We start from the raw sequence: 16,171 nt of genomic DNA, 5'->3' as shown, positions 1-16,171 counted from the left end.
TGGGCAATCTACTTCCGTAGTGATACTGCCTCAGAAACACAAGAAGGGGTCGTTATGAGTCAGGTCTGACATGACAGCACATAACAACAACAAGAAACAGCAGGGTGTCTAAGTCTCAGGGAGGAAAGCCAGTTGCCATCCATATACCACGCCATCTCCCAAGCTTGTCTCAGGCTAGCTATCTCCTGCTACTTTCCACTTCTTCCCTAGGGTGCAGCAAAACCTCATAGCTAGCCAGAGAGGAAAGAAACTGATGAGGGGTGGAAAGTGGATATAGGCTTCTTACCTGAGCTAACTTGCCACACAGATCCCTGCAAAGCTCCTCTTTTCTGGGCCAGAAGCCTGGCATTCTCAGCAGTGAGGAACTCCTCCCCCCCCATCCAGAAAGGCCCCACTTCCATTCTGTCTTCCTCATCATCTTCATTATCATCTCCATCATCTTCTTCTTCCCCCTTCTGGTCATCATCTTCCTCTTCATCCACTTGCTCTTCCAAGATCTCTTTCTCATCTTCCTTGTCATCATTAAGGGTACCCTGCTCCTGAGACTTTCCTTCAGACTCAAAGCTGGAGCCAGCTGGTTTGAAGGTCCAATATAGGCTGTCCAGTGTATATGGAGACTTCTCCATTGCAGAAGGCTCTAAGCCCTCTTGCACCAGGCTGTTTTCTCCACTCTGGGTATAAATGGAGCAGATGCGCAGCAGCTTCTCCTGGTCCTCATCTGGCAAGATCGACCCCATGGCTTTGAAGATACTGGGCAAAAGGAGGGATGGGGTAGGAAAGATGCAAAACCTAAGGTTATTTCATGTCCCAAAACTCCAGAGTTTGAACTTGGTCTCTGAGCTTCCAGACTCCCTCTGAAAGGCAGTGTGGTACAGCAGACAGAACAGAAACAATAGGACCATGGGCCCTGAACAAGGCCTGTGCCTTAGTTCCATTCTAAGTAAAATAAAGACAATAGTGGTAACTTACAGGGTTAATGGAAGGAGCAGATAAGATAGCTCACATAGAGTGCCTGGTACAGTGCCTGGCACATAGTGGGCATACAATGAATGACAGCTATTGTATTCTGCACTGAAATGCTATGTGAATATACACATTAGCCAATAGACCTGCAGGATTGGAGATGAGAATGGTAGATCCTTTTTTTCCTGTGGCCTAGCTGAGCTCCTTCGGGATGGAACACAAAGTGTGATCCCTTTTCAGGAGCAGCCACAGACCAGCCTGGAATGGAGGAAGAAAAAAAAAACAGTTGACAAGACAGGATGTGGGAGGGAGGCCAGATGAATACTGCAAACTGGGGGTACTACAGGAGCTAGGGGGAGGCAGAGAGCACAAGGAGAGAATTCAAGGCAGGACTTTGGGCAGGAAGGGGAGCCCTACAGGACCAGAGACAAGAGTAAGCACAGTGCTGGGTGAGGTTACTGTAGCCTGGCTAGAGGGTAATGTTTGTGCTGAGGAACTGTGGGGCGAAGAGAAGCCTAGAAAGGTAAATGTGTGTGAATATGTGTGTGTGCGTGTGCACGTGTGTGGTGAGGGGTCACTTGACTATGCTGAGAACAGGTGAATGTTGTGTTTCTGAAGATCATTGGTGACCATGTGGCAAGTAGCCTGGAGGTAGAGAGGCCAGGGAGGAGCCTGTTATAACAGTCCAGGCCAGAGATGGAGAGGGCTGACCTAGGGCATTGGCAGAGGAGCTGAGAGGAAGAGAAGCTGTGAAGGACAGATAGAGGACAGAACTTGGTGACCAACTGGATGACAGGGATCAGACAGAGTAAACAATGATGGTAATATGCACACAAAGGACCATGCCAACAGTAAAACTACCAACAAATACACAACCATTGAGAAGGATAGTTCGTGGGGAAGAAGAGGCATGTGTGCACTCCTTGTAGACCCTTACATATAACCCAGCACTTAACGGACACTTGGTCAATGCTGTAAGCATGGGTGGGGTGAACAGATGGATAGGTTCCTTCTTGATGTATTACGATTGAACTAAAGGTTCAAACATGGAGGCACCAAATGCTCAAGGTGGCTGTTTTCTCTCTGGGTTCCACATGTAGACACATGTGTGTAGTCACTGGTAGGAGAGGGGTAAAGCTAGGGACTAGTGACTCGACTAGGAGATACTCTATGTGGAACTCATTTCACATTTCTAGAGGATACTGACAAACTGAATTGCCACTGGCTGCCTAGGGGGAAGCTCTTTTTTTAAAAAAAAAAAAAAAATCCTAACTCTTTTAGAGGAAATCCAGAGACAAATTCTCTTCCCTCTTACTATGGTCCATTAGTATGATTAACACTAAATATTCCTAGGCACTTGATATTGGCAAGATACCTTATCACTGCTATTTATCATTACCCATCCACTATCTCAAGCTGTCTAGTCTAACCATTAAGGTACAGGAATGATATGAATCTCAAACAACATTTCCTTCCTTGAGGTTGCCTGGTCAGAGCTGAGAGCTGAAGTCACAGGTTCAGGGTGATGGCAAGGTGGACTTTGCACTCATAAAAACTTGGACCTAAGTCCCTGTTCCACCACCCATGAACTATGGCACTCTTGGAAAAGTCACTTCATTCCTCACAGCCTCAGTGTCCTCAGAGTATAATACTCTACTTCCAAAGATTGCTGTGACAATTAAATAAAACAACTTCTACTATACTAAAAACACAAAGCACCATGCCTTGCATTTGACTGCAATGTTATATTTTTATGTCCCCTTATTCTTTCAGTAACCCTAGCTAAGTCCCTTACCTTCTCTAAGTCTCAATTTCTCTTGATTGTTAAATGAGAACATAGGGGCTGGATGGTCCCAAGGACTCTTCTGCCCTGACACTCTGTATGTTTATTGACAGATCCGTTTGCTTCACTTTTTCCTCCTGGTTCAAGAACTTACGATAGCTGTTCAGGTCCAGGTTCCTTATACCTAACCAATTTATTCTCTCAGGGGATAAAAGCCAAGTTCTGTATGACTCTAGTAATGGATGGTTTTGCTATAGTATAATAAAATGAAGCATTGTAGACAGAGCACAGGACTAAGGACTACATATCCAGATTCTGGCCCCAGCTCTGCTACTGACTTGCATCATAGTACCTGGGAAAAATCCCATCTGTTCCCAATCTGCATAATGGTTAGGACTAGATTAACTGATTATCTGGGGCAGGGTCTGTGTACAAGGAATCGTACCCAAGTGAGGCGCTGTTACTGTTGGCATGTGTCGCATCCCTCTGGTATGCTTGGGTTGGGAGAAGATCTCTGTGGTCCAAACTTCTCCAATACCAGCAGCTTCCACTCTGTAGACACTTAGGATTGGAAAGTACCTTAAAGGCCACCTATCCAAACCTTTCCATGCTGCTCTTTTCACTCCCTCCCCCAATTACATATCATGTTCCTTCTGACTCGGAAACTTCCTTTATTCCTTCTCTTGCTTGAACTGCTCAAATGCCTCCTCTTTTACGCTTTTCCTGACTACTCCAGGCTCTTTTGGGTTTCCCAATTTCCCACCCATCCATACCATTTCTAATCTAAAACACCCACATCTAGAGATTTGGCTGTTTGGTTCAATATTGTCTCTTAAAGGCCTTGGTCTGGTTGGCTCTGTCCACAAGTCTACTTTTTTTCCTCTTATATAAACCCTGTACCCCAAATGCCATCAGAGCTCAGACTCTATAAAGCAATTATGGGGCTAAGAGGGTCTTGGCACCCAGATTCCCAATTTATTCATTCACCAAGCATTGAGTCAGCTCCCACCAAGTGAAGCACCACTGACTATGAGACAGCAGAATACAATCCAGTTCAACAACATTTACTGAAGTCTGTTTGGTGCCTGTACCTGTGTGGTGTGCTAGGAAACATATGGTTAATGGTGAGCCTTTGCCCTTGAAAATCTTACAGTCTGATAAAGGGAAGGTGACACAGCAACACAAACTATCTGATTTGGGAAGTATTTGAGAGTCAACAGAATAATGGTAGCTGGTGTTACCACCAAGTGAGACAGGGACTAGAGGAGGATCACTTTGGGGGCTGGGGTAAGGAATAAGATGACCAATTCTGTTTTAGTCCATCCAAGGGGAGATGTCCTATAGGAGGCTGAAGCTTGGGGGAAAGGCCTGGGCTATAGAGATTTGGGCCTCGGCACTTTATAGGAACCAATAAAAAGTGTAAGTCTTTCAAGGAGGGAACAGTAAATAGCATCAACATTGTAGATGGTAGGGTTGACAAGAGAGCCCACTGGATCAATTCGGTGGTCAAAGTAGCACGGGGGCAGGGGATGAATGCCAACCTGCAGTAGGTTGAGGGGTAAGAGGGTAGTAAGGAAATCGAGATTGTTGAGTGTAGACTACACTTTGGAGATGTTTGGATGAGAACGGAAGGATGGTAACCTGGTAGCTACAAAGGGATGCGTGGTCAAAGGAGATTGTGTTTCTGTTGTTGTTATTGTTGTTTTGTTTTAAGATGAGAAAACCTTAATCACTTTCATAGGTTGAAGAGCAAGAGCCAGTAAAGCATGGGAAAGGCTGGGGTGAGTGAGACCTAGCAATGCAGGCAGAGGTGGCTCCAGAGCACTGGTGACAGCAAGCTTTGAGACAGGGTGAGGCCACCTCATCCTGAGACTGGCAGGAAAGTTGAGTACAGCCACAGTGAAGTACACAAGGGCTGGATCTCAGGTCGAGGGGGCCCTGTCAGATGCCTCCATGTGCTTGAAGAAGGTAGGGTGAAATGAGAGGCAGGGAGGGTCTTGAGGTGAGTGATAAGGGTTTAGAATAGTCAGGAAATGGGAAAGACAGTGGTCAGAAAAGAAGTTAAAATTCAGATACAAACTGAGGCCTGGTCCAAGAATAAAAAGTATATCTCTACAACCCTGGGGTAGCAATCCCCAGGGTTACGTGGCTTTTTCCAGTAGAGCTCAGCCACTCAGGCTTAGGAGCAGGGGAGGCAGAGTGGGGAAAATCAATCCCAATTTGGGGTCTGTCAGTCAGATATGGCCAAAGGATGGGCAGAATTAAGGGTGCTGATGTGAGGCTGAAGTGATCAACCACAGACAGGATTGAGGATGCAAGATCTGAGGGAGGTAGTAAATGGAGGGCTAAATGCCGGCAAAGAGCAGATGTCATGGAATGTGAAGGTAAGAACTGGAAGGACAAGAAATAGTAGTCACCAAGTGGGATGTCAGGATGTCATTTTTCAGAAGTGGAAGAGCTCTGGGTGATGGAAATGGGCTGCTAAGTACAGTGGAGAATGAAGGTCACTGGGGTTGAAGAGCTGTAGAGTGTCAGATGAATCATCCAAGTGAAAGAGATACTGTTTCAGAAAGCAGGAAGAGAATCAGATGCTAAAGGCTTCCATGAATATGAGGGAAGTGGCTTGGGTTCAGAAAGACAGAAAAGGTAAAGGAGCCAGTACAGTATTCAGTTTGACTATAAACCTAGGGTGGACTGGCTAAAGGTGAATCATAGGAGATATGGGGTAACCATGATAGTTTGGGACAGAATCAGAAAGATCTTTGAATGTCAAGAAGTCTAGACTTCATCAGGAAGAGAAGTAACAGGGAGTCACTGAAGATTGTTGAACAGCTATCAGATAATGAAAGATAATGGAGGAGACAGCACTGGGCTTAAGAGTCACAAGACATGGGGGATCAACAATGAGCAGCAGCTACCATTTACTGAGCATGCTCTGTGCAGGTCACTGTGCTAAGCACTCTAGGGGGACTGTCTCATCATTTTCATGCTGGAATCAATTTAGTTGTATGATTTTAGACAGAATGCTCTGTCCCTCAATACTCTGGGACTCAGCCTTCCCTCTGTCAATGGAAGGCAGATTGGACTAAATGCCCAATCTCGACAGGGCCCTTCCAGCTCAACCATTCTAGGGCTCTGCGGCCCTTAGCCTTGCTGGTAAGCTTTCCCCCTGTTACCAGATGGAATTCATGAGACTTACAGCTGAAGGAGTTGGGGGCTGGCCCAGCAAGGTGAGCCCAAGCAAGATTCAACCACCCGAGGCCAGTCAAGGGAAGCAGGGCAGCTGAACAGTCTCCAGCTCTTTCTCACTTCCCAGTGGTTTGCAGAAAAGCGGCGGGCATTTCGTCCTGAAAGAGGAGAGAGGACTGAGAAGAATGAATCAGTAAAGCCCCCCACCCAACCTATCCTCAAAAAGCTTGGCTTCATCCCTCCCCATCCCCCAGACTCTCAACCCTATACCTCCCATCTGCTCAAAGCATTCAGGGCCTTTTGTCCCAGCCCAGTTTAGTTGGCTCTGAGAAGAAGGAAGTGGGAGGGAGATTTATCCATTGTTGCCATGGGACCTCTTGGGCAAACCTAAACCTTTAACAAAGGAGGTGTCTGCCTGGTACTTCTCTGAGGCCGAGAGCTGAGGACAGTGGCAGATGCACTTGCCTGGGCTGCCCTAGGCCCTGGGCTAGGGCTAGCCTCTCTCACCAGTCTTGGTGTTGGCCACGATCAGTTCAATGATCCAGTTGAGGATGTAGGTTGGCCGGATCCCGCTGTCCCCCAAGGCTGGCAGCTCAGAGAGCATCCTCTCCAGCAAGGCCTGCGTGAAGGTCTGGGAGTGAAGGCCCCTAAGCAGGGGCTGCCAGAATTGAGAGAATGGCTTTGGCACCAGGATGTCATTCAAGTCCACGTTTTCTGGTTTGTGAGGGGCACCAATGACAGAAGGGGAGGTGGGGGCCAACAGGAGGGAGAGCAAGCCCCCACCACCACCAACAACAGAGTTGCCACCGCAGAACAAGAAGAAAGAGGAGAGCAAAACAGCAGGGGAGAGAGAAACTAGTTAGTATCTGGCACCCAACAACTGACCTAAAACAAAGTATAGAAGAAAAAGAGCTCTGGTTCTAGCTTTAGCTGTGTCAATAACTCACTGTGTGACTTTGGGTCAGTACCTTCCCCTCTCTGGACCTCAGTCTGCCCATCTGTAACATGAGGATGTTGGACTAGATGACCTTACAAGGCCCTTCTAGTTCTGCTGTTCTAGCTCTCTAGCTAGTGACTAAATCACAATTAACATAGCACAATAATAGCATTAAGACTCCCCCCAACCCACCCTGCTCCACCCCACTCCAGACCATCTAAGGATAGCCCCACAACTACAAATGTATATCAATGGGGCTACCAGGAGGGCTGAAGGCTTCCTGAGAACATACAGTGACAGGAAACAGCCCTCACCACCCCTCCCTCAGCCCAGGGCTACCCAGCCCAACCCTTGTGTTCCCACCCAAGCCCCCAGGGACCCTACCTTCATAGTCTATCTGCAAGGCTGCCAACTGTTCAAATGTGGGGATGAGAAAGCCATCATCCAGAAAAGCATCCAGCACAGCCTCACTAGAGCAAGAGGACACCAGTTTAGTAAGCTGAAGTATGAAGAAGACCCTCTCCTATACCCTCATCCACCCACAAGTAAGCCAATGGCTCTGGCAGGAAGTGACCAAAACACTCACAGGGGGAGGAAGGTAGCTGACAGATCTAAGACCTTGGTCTCCTAGCATAAGAGCTGGGCTGGAAGTTGGAGTCAGTGGGTTTTGAATGATTATTTACCAAGTATATCCTCATCTAATGCCCCTACTAAGGACAGTAGTGGATGCACAAGCCACAAAAAAGATGGACAAGTCCCAGGCTCACTGATGAGAAGTTAAATGCCTGGGATAAGAGGGTCAAAGGCTTCTGGATTCAGTTCCTGCTTAGTCTTTTTCTTTCTCTTCACAATTCTCAAATCCCCTACCCCTTCCTTTATCACTGGTTGCCTGCTTTCATATCCTAGAAGTAGAAACTTTAAGGATGCAATTGCTAGACCAAATGTGATCTGCAGGCCTTTGTTGGAGGAGTTGAAGAAGCAGGCTAGAAGGGTATCCATTTAGCTCAAGCTTAAACAAGTAACAGCAAGCTGTTTCTTCCAGAACTAGTGGTTTCCCAAGAGAGGCTCCCCCAGCCAACCACTAGAAGGGGCCCAAAAGCTCCCAATGCCTGGAGAGTTGGCATGCTCAGATGCCTCTCTAGCCCAGAAGAGGCTTGAGGGGGAAACAGTTGTCCTTCCATCCTCATCTTATCTCCTCAGGTCAGTATCCAGGAAGAGTATTTAAACCAGCCAGCCAGCTTCCTGCACAGTACTACTAGCCAGATACTGTTGTACATGAGTACAAGGAGAGTATTCCCAGCTGCTAAGGAGGCTGCCACCCACCCTTTTGCTCAAGGGTAAAGCCAAGAAGCCTAGGCTAGGTATACACAGATAAAACACCTTTAGAATAGTAGAATCCTAGGAATAAAGACCAGATTCCAGAAGGCAACTCCAGCCTACACTGCAGGCTCCTACCCAGACGTGCTCTGCCATATACGTCACCTACCTACACTCTGCTCCTTCTCATATTCCTTCCAACCTCTCCCAAGCTGGGAGGATCTAACACTGCCTCCACAGGATCTTAGTACAAGGTTCCCCAAACTGCTATCAGCTGAATTGAAGCAGAAAGCACTCAAGAACTAGACAGGAGAGAAGAATGGATAGGGGTACTATTTGTCTGCTCTAGATTTAACTAAAGCCACCACTCATCTGTCAATTTGTTGTACTGCGGTGGCTTGTGTGTTGCTGTGATGCTGGAAGCTATGCCATCGGTATTTCAAATACCAGCAGGGTCACCCATAGTGGACAAGTTTCAGTGGAGCTTCCAGACTTAGACTGGGAAGAAGGACGAGGCCATCCACTTCTGAAAAAAAAAAAAAATGGCCACTGAAAGCCAAGGATATCATGCTTGGTAAAGTGCAGGGTCAGTGAAAAAGGGGAAGACTCTCAATGAAATGGATTGATACAGCGGCTGCAACGATGGGCTCAATTCAAGCACAGCAAAGATTGTGAGGAGGGTACAGGACTGGACAGAGTTGCTATGAGTTGGAACTGACTTGATGGCACTTAACAACAGATTTAACTGAGAACTACTTTTTGGAAGGCAAAAGACTGATGGCTATGCTGAAAGAGGAAGAACTTAATCTAATGAGTATCCAGGTCAGAGGATGGTCCCTCCTCTGTACTCCCAACATCAATCATCCAGAGGCTAACAGCTTCCAATAACATTTTTAAAAAAAAGGCTGGTAGAGCCTACCATTTATCGTTTCCCCTAAAACATGGACAATGGGTAAACTGAAAGTTAGGAAGGATTAAGAGCTTCTTGTAGTTGTCAAGAGCTCCACGTACCACCTGAGAGACAGATATAAGGCTGGCCAGGAGATGGACTACTGGTGGACATTTCTACCTTTGGCCATTCCAGTGACTCAGAGAAGACAACCCCTATCTGGTAGCTGGCAGGACAGGAAGTATAACACAAGGATACAAAACACAGGGTCACTCTGTAGGGAGTCAGGATTACCCCTGGGATTTCCTATAGCAAAGGTTAGTAAGCTGAGATATGAAAACCAATTTTAATGAGGCTGTTACCCTTTAGCCTAGAGAGCAGGCAGCCCGAATACCTAGTTACACACCTGTTCTCCCGTGTAATGTTCTTGAGCTCTGCCAGGATGCATTCTACACGTGGGGATAGGTTATTCCACACCTTTACAGCCTGAGGTAAATTTCTAAATTCCTCCAGTACCTGCCAGTCAAGAGGATCCCATGAGAAGGCTGATTCAGCCAGGCAGTCCATCTTACCCCTCTAGGATCCTTTCCTATAGGACCTTCTGGCTTTGTACTTTTCCTCAGGAAATAAGGCAGGACATGCAGGGGTGCCCTTGAATTACCTATTAAAAATAACTTGACCCTCAAATGCCAAGCTTGACAATACTCCCAAATTCCCTGTGGCTCCAAATTACAAGATACTTCAATACTGAGAGATCCAATGGGGACAACTGGTTGGAGATGGGCAGAGATCCTTGGGCCAAAGGGTATGGGGAGGCAGTAGGGTATGGAAGAATGGGAATCATAAGACTCAGGTTCTAATCCTAGTTCTACCACTAGCTGCTTATGTGGCCTTTAGCCACTCCCTTCACTTACCCATCTGTGAAAAGAAACGGTTGAACTGGATGGTTTTTAAGCTACCTCCTTCCTACCAAAAAAGCACCCCTCAAGCTCACCTGATCTAAGAAAGTTCTTGGGTCCCATCTGGTGGTTATCAGCTATACTACAAGACTGTGCAAGCACCTATACTTAGTTGTGTCCCATCACGCAGCAGGGCAGATTATCCACAAACTTCTATCATCTGTTCCTTTCCATCAGTATGGAGGATAAGCCTCCCTTCTTGTTCCCCCCTCTCTCTTTCTAAGCAGTTTCCCCAAGTTTTGCCACTTCTTTTTCAAATTCCTTCTCAGGATTTCACTTCCAGGGAGCTGGCAAGAGGAAAGAAACACCAGATCAAGGGCACTTACTTACCTTAAATTGCTCCTCTTCGTAAGATACCAGCAGTTCTCGGACTCTTTCTGAAAACAAAATGGGGATACAGATAAGGCAGCCAGCTCAGCTTTCTGCTCCTGATGAGATTCTGAAACCCTGGAACCTCATTTCTTGAGTTATAGATTGGGAACTACAATATCTGCTCACTCCTATTTCATAGGGCTTAAGTAAGATGGTTTATGACTTTAATTTTTTAAGACAGGACTCACCAAAGCCCCAAAGGAAATGCTGACCCAAGAAATAACCAGTGTTTAACCCTAAACCTGAGCATTCTAGGCTCATGGGCCCTTCTCTGCCCAAGGACACCTACCATATAACTGTTTACGCCTCAGAGCCTTTTCCAAATGTGAATCCACCTCTTTGCTCTCTTCATCAGCCCTGACATCCACCTCTGTGCCTTTCACATCTTCCTTAAGCTCTGGTTTCTGTTCTGTGATGTCATCAACAACAATGTTCTTATCTTCCTCTTGGTCTTCTTCATCTGTTTCTTCCCTGTCCTCCAACTCCCAGGACTCTCTCAGGCTGTTCTCCAACTGGCGGCACCAATAGGTCTTCTGAAGCCAATCCAAGACAAAGTAGCAGCCTAAAGGACAAAAGGCAGGCAATATCATAGGTCTAGTTACAGGCAAGCAGCTCCTAGAATGCCCACAGCTCTCTTGGCCACTGTCAATTGTCACCTAGTAGGCATTCTGGGAAGGCCCCAGGGAAGAGGTTTGCTCAAACCTCAAATATCCAGAGAAAGCCTCTCTCACTCTGGTTTATCTCCCTGTTCTTTGCTTTCTCCTTGCCAGAACCTTCCTAGAAAGAACTAGTTGGAGATGGTATGATGAAGATGGTAAGGAGCTGGCAGTCAGAGAACTGGTATCCAGACCTACTAGGTATTTTCATGGCCCTAGACAAGTGTTTTCCCTTTTGTAGTTTTCAGTTTCCCCGTTACAAAGGAGCTAGGCTAAATCAAAAGTTCTTGAACAGTACTGGGTAGGTAGGTGTCCAAAGAATTCTTGGGTCTCAAGCAGCTTGTAAACTTTAAGCATGGACTTTTTTTTTTTTTTTTTAATAAGGGGCCACAGCATATATAATCCAGCAGTTCTTCATTCAGTCAACAAATTTTTACTGAGAACCTAATATGTATCATGGATTATTTTAAACACTGGAAATACAACAGTAATCAAAACAAAGTCCCTATCTTCATGAAACTTATATCCTAGTGGAGAAGAAAGAAACAAATATATCAGGCAGTGAAAAGTGCTGTGGAGAAAAAAAAGCAGCAAAGTAAGGAGATAGATAACCCAATTAAACCTACCAAGCCCAAGGTCATTGCCACTGAGTCAATGCTGACTCATGGAGATACCATGTGTTACAAAGTACAGCTGTTCCATGGGGTAATCTTTATTTTCTACAGTACCACTAGGTGGTTTGGACTGCCAACCTTTAGGTTAGTAGGTGAGAATAAACTGCTTGCATTACCTAGAGACCTTAATTAAAGCTACAAAGACTTATCAATAACTTCTCAATGGCCCAAATCAATGGGTTCCCCTCAGTCTTCATTGTCTTTGCCATCTCTGTATCATATGACACTGCTGATGGTTCACATCTCTCAAACTCTTCTCCCTTGGCTCCAAAGACACCACCACTCTTCTTGCCTGTTTTCTTACCCCTCAGCCTGCCCTTTAAATTCTGGGGTTTTCCTAGGCCCTATCCTTAATGTTCTGCTTTCCATTTCCACACATATTCACTAGGAGTTTTTCATCTGTTTTTCAACTTTTACTACTTGGTATTTCTAGCCTAGAGAGTTCTGCTGAGCTCACTACTGCTGGAGCCCTTCCAAACTTCTCAGTACACTATGAATTCTTAACAACTATTACTTGGAAATTAAACACAAATTCAACCTGTACTTTGGGTGGGAAAAAAAATCAACTGTGTAGGTACTTCAATAATGCAGGCAGTTCTGCCCTGGACCCAAGTTCTGGAAGGTATATATGACACAGATGTGAATCTACTATTCTCTCAGTGGATTCTAGGAAACTACTACATGTGATTCAAGGAAAATGCTAACCAAATACAATCTTGACCTAACATGCTTACTTTAGGACCTAACCACTCCTCCATGAAGATACTTCCCTTATACATCCTATATACACACCCATGATCTGACCTCAGACTAATGCTCCAATTTTCTCTTTAGCTATTATTTCCCAGGACCCTGAGGTTCAAGTCCTGACAATCTGCTTCCAGCTCCTTGAGCCTCCCATAACTCCCATTCCTTCCCTGTCTTTCACCTACATTTAAGTACCTCTTAGTTCCTCTGCCTGGAATGCCTTTCTTGTATCACTCAAGTAGCTAATGAACTCCTACTCCTTACCACTGAGTACAAGCACTACCTTCTCTGTGAAGTCTTTTCTCACTCCTTTCATGCCACCAAGACAGTTAGGATATATCCCAATACTGCTCTTACCACACCACATGACAATTTCTAGTTTCCCCTTCTTATAGGTCTGTGGGGAGCTCTGGTAGCATAGTGCCTAAGGCACTTGACTGCTAACCAAAAGGCTGGCGGTTCAAACCCACCAGCCACTCCTCAGAAGGAAGGCTGGGCAATCTACTTCCGTAGTGATACTGCCTTGGAAACCCAAGGAGGGGTCGCTATGAGTCGGGTCCGACTTACAGCAAACAACAACAACAACCTAGGTCTGTGAGGTCTTTAAGACCAAACAATGTGTCTTCTGTGAATCCCCAGCACCTAACACAGGGCCTCAGTCATTGTTTGCTGACTGACTGAATGAAGTAACATCCATTTATCTTGCTAAACCTTTTGTCCCCATCCCAGGAGAGCAAACCAGTAATTCTCAGCTTTTCTTACTTTGCCTAATTGAAAAGTAACAGGAAGATGCAGGGAGGAGGAGTGGGTCAGATCAGCTGGGTTAACAATTTGTCTCCAGCTATAGAGCTATTTCTAGCTATATAACCTAAGGAAGGTTACTTAATCTACCTGAGTTTCTTTCTTCAAGGGCTGTTTTGAAATTGAAATGAGTAAATACATGTGAAATTCTTAGAACAGTGGCAGAGTAACACTCAGTAAAAGTTATATTTTGTTACCTTAATCAACCTACTCTTGATTAATCTGCCTCATGTCCTGACAAGGGAGGAAAACTAGGCAGGGGTTCTAAATAAACCTCTTTCCTCTGGTAGTACTATATTCAATATCTCAGCCCCAAAGGAATTCTAACATGCACTGGGGGAAAAGTCTCTCTCAAAAACAGAAACTATAAACTAGTGTTTTGCTTTTTTGTATAAATTTCATTTTTTTAAATATTACTTGATTACTGGGTTTTTGTGCCCCTTAAATTTTACACACAAGGCAAGTGCTTCACTTGCCTCACCCTAGTTCTGGCCATGACCCCGGGTGGGTTATCCCAAACCCTCCAGTCCCAGTGCCACCTAGCCTAGGCCTCTGGGCTTAACTACTATAGGTATACCCCCTGCCATGAGGACTCACCTCTGCGACAATCATTTATATGAGGCATTTTCTTGTGGGTTAACTCATGACGAAGTTCAACAATCCAATCTGGAATGTTCACCTGATTTGGGGGGAAGTGTGGGCACAGAAATAAAATATTAAAGTTAGAAGGGACCACAGAGATGAATTTGTCTGATCTCCCATTTTACAGGCAGAGAAACTGAGGTCTTAAAAGAAGGTTCTAGTCTTATATTAAGATTAGAACCTAGTTCACCTGATTCTTTTCATAGCTCTATGGAGGTGGCCTTGAAAATCAGGAAATATGTGCTTCCCTCAACACCAACCAACCTCCTCTAGCAAAGAGATCTCTGTGAATGCACATTAATAAACTCATAGCCTCCTCTGACCTGTCTGCATCAGTCCCCTCTCCCTGGATACCCATTACCACTCCCTCCTATGTTTCCTCCAGGAAGCTTCTCTTGATGACTAAGAATGTGCTTACCCTTTGGGCCCCTACATACCTCACATACTCACTCAGGGCAAGAATGTCTGGCATTTAGCGCTACTTGGCTGAAGCTATCTCCTCTCTCAGGTTGTCAGTTCCCTAAGGGCAGCTGCTGTGACAGCCACCTCTTTCCTGTCCCCACCCAGTGGTGCATTCAGGCTCCTCAGTTTCACTGGACCACTCAAAGGAAGATGAGCAGGCCAAGCCACTGAGATACTAGTCATGAGCAAGGAAGCAATTCTGCTTCCTTTAAGCTGGAATCCGAGGCTCTTGGGTTCTTGCTGGGCTTAGCTGGTAATGATGTGATAAGCTAGTAGTACTGTATGCCCACTTTAGTCCATGTTCCCATTTAGTGAGTCCTCCTGGAGAGAGCTAATTGAGTGAGGCCACTTATTCATACGAACCTCTTGAGCCAGGAACTTGAGGGGAAGCTTGACAAACTTTGTTCTCCTCTCCGAGATAAGATTCACAAACCTGGGGTTGGGGAACAAATAAGTGGCACAGCCCAAGTAAACGTTTTACTCAAAGCAGTAGATCTTTAAAACACCATGCCGAGGGAGGAATAGGCAAACAAGTGACACAGACCCTCTTCAACAAAGAAAAGAAAAACCGGGACCATAGTTGTAGGGGACATACTACACAAAACATTGTTCCACGTCCTACTTTGGCAAGTAGCGACTGGGATCTTAAAGCTTGCAAGCAGCCATCTAGATGCAACAATGGGTCCCTCCTCGTCCAGAGCAAAAGATAATCTTGGAGCCCTGAGCTTTGAAAGGAACTATACGGAAGCGGATTAGGCACCAACTAGTGGAAAAACCTGAATGAAAACAGAGTTGGTCTGAGCTGCGAACTGTCAGCTACACTGACAGGACTAATAGCCTGAATATTTCCTAGTGGTGTTGGGACCCGAGAATTGACCTAAAGATCAGCCCTGGTCACCAAGGGCTGCAGGGACAACTGCACTGGTGGCCTATGACTAGGGAGAGAAACAGCAATGAGGGAGACAATCTGAGCTGTTGACTTTCTGCTGTTGGGAGGGCACAGCCATTTTGATTGATTACACAATGCAACCATTTTGGATATTTAAAGTGACCAAGGGTGAAGCCATTTTGAATGTTTACAACCGGTGGCCATTTTGGATATTTAAAGTGACCGAGGGTGCAGCCATTCTGAATCTTTACAAGTGGTAACCATTATTGGATTTTGAAGTGATAGCATTCTCATTCGAATTCCAGGGACCTAAGAATAGGTTCTGTTTTCTCACTGTTAGATAGGTAGAGATAAGTATTGATTTTGGTGAAGAGAAGGGCAATGTACCAAATGTGAGTGATCAACATGCTGGCATTAAGGAAGAGGAAGACAGAGAGAGGTATATGGGAGGTGCAGACAACAAAGATGAACCCTTTTGCACATATAGTACTGTGTTGTCAGTGAAGGCAAACACGGGTATATGGGTGGATAGAGGGGTGGACAGGCTGAACTATTAGTCATGTCTATGCAGCAGGGAGTGTCTCTGCCAGCAGCGCTGGCAGACAATGGTTCTACAAGTGTATCTGTATGTTCTGTAAAAATTCCCAGGGGTATAGTGGAGTTGACAAGGGACAAGGTTATAGTCACTTCTTGGTCACAGCCAGCTACCCAGAGGGACTGAGTAGCTGAACCTGTGGGCTCGGGACCATAGTTGCAGGGGACATACTACACAAAACATTGTTCCACATCCTACTTTGGCAAGTAGCGACTGGGATCTTAAAGCTTGCAAGCAGCCATCTAGATGCAACAATGGGTCTCTCCTCGTCCAGAGCAAAGAAGAATGAAGAAAAC

General features: G+C 45.7%; 1 protein-coding gene across 1 annotated transcript in view; it reads right to left on the bottom strand.

The window, feature by feature from the left end:
• The window catches only part of LAS1L (LAS1 like ribosome biogenesis factor), a 30,647-nt gene that overhangs the window by 9,243 nt on the left and 5,233 nt on the right, over positions 1–16,171 (bottom strand). Inside the window, exons 3-12 of the mRNA XM_007958424.2 lie at positions 14,755–14,824; positions 13,885–13,966; positions 10,699–10,971; positions 10,368–10,414; positions 9,485–9,594; positions 7,257–7,342; positions 6,883–6,933; positions 6,443–6,649; positions 5,946–6,093; positions 287–750 (exon numbers count right to left, since the gene is read on the bottom strand). Of these exons, the coding sequence (XP_007956615.1) occupies positions 287–750; positions 5,946–6,093; positions 6,443–6,649; positions 6,883–6,933; positions 7,257–7,342; positions 9,485–9,594; positions 10,368–10,414; positions 10,699–10,971; positions 13,885–13,966; positions 14,755–14,824 (1,538 nt within the window). The remainder of the gene's footprint in view (positions 1–286; positions 751–5,945; positions 6,094–6,442; positions 6,650–6,882; positions 6,934–7,256; positions 7,343–9,484; positions 9,595–10,367; positions 10,415–10,698; positions 10,972–13,884; positions 13,967–14,754; positions 14,825–16,171) is intronic.

This window comes from Orycteropus afer, unplaced genomic scaffold (genome assembly GCF_000298275.1).
Source record: "Orycteropus afer afer isolate SDZICR_OR568_19922 unplaced genomic scaffold, OryAfe1.0 scaffold00965, whole genome shotgun sequence".
Taxonomy (NCBI): domain Eukaryota; kingdom Metazoa; phylum Chordata; class Mammalia; order Tubulidentata; family Orycteropodidae; genus Orycteropus; species Orycteropus afer.
Note: the sequence above shows the minus strand (reverse complement) of the source record. Positions and strands in the feature narration are given on the sequence as shown.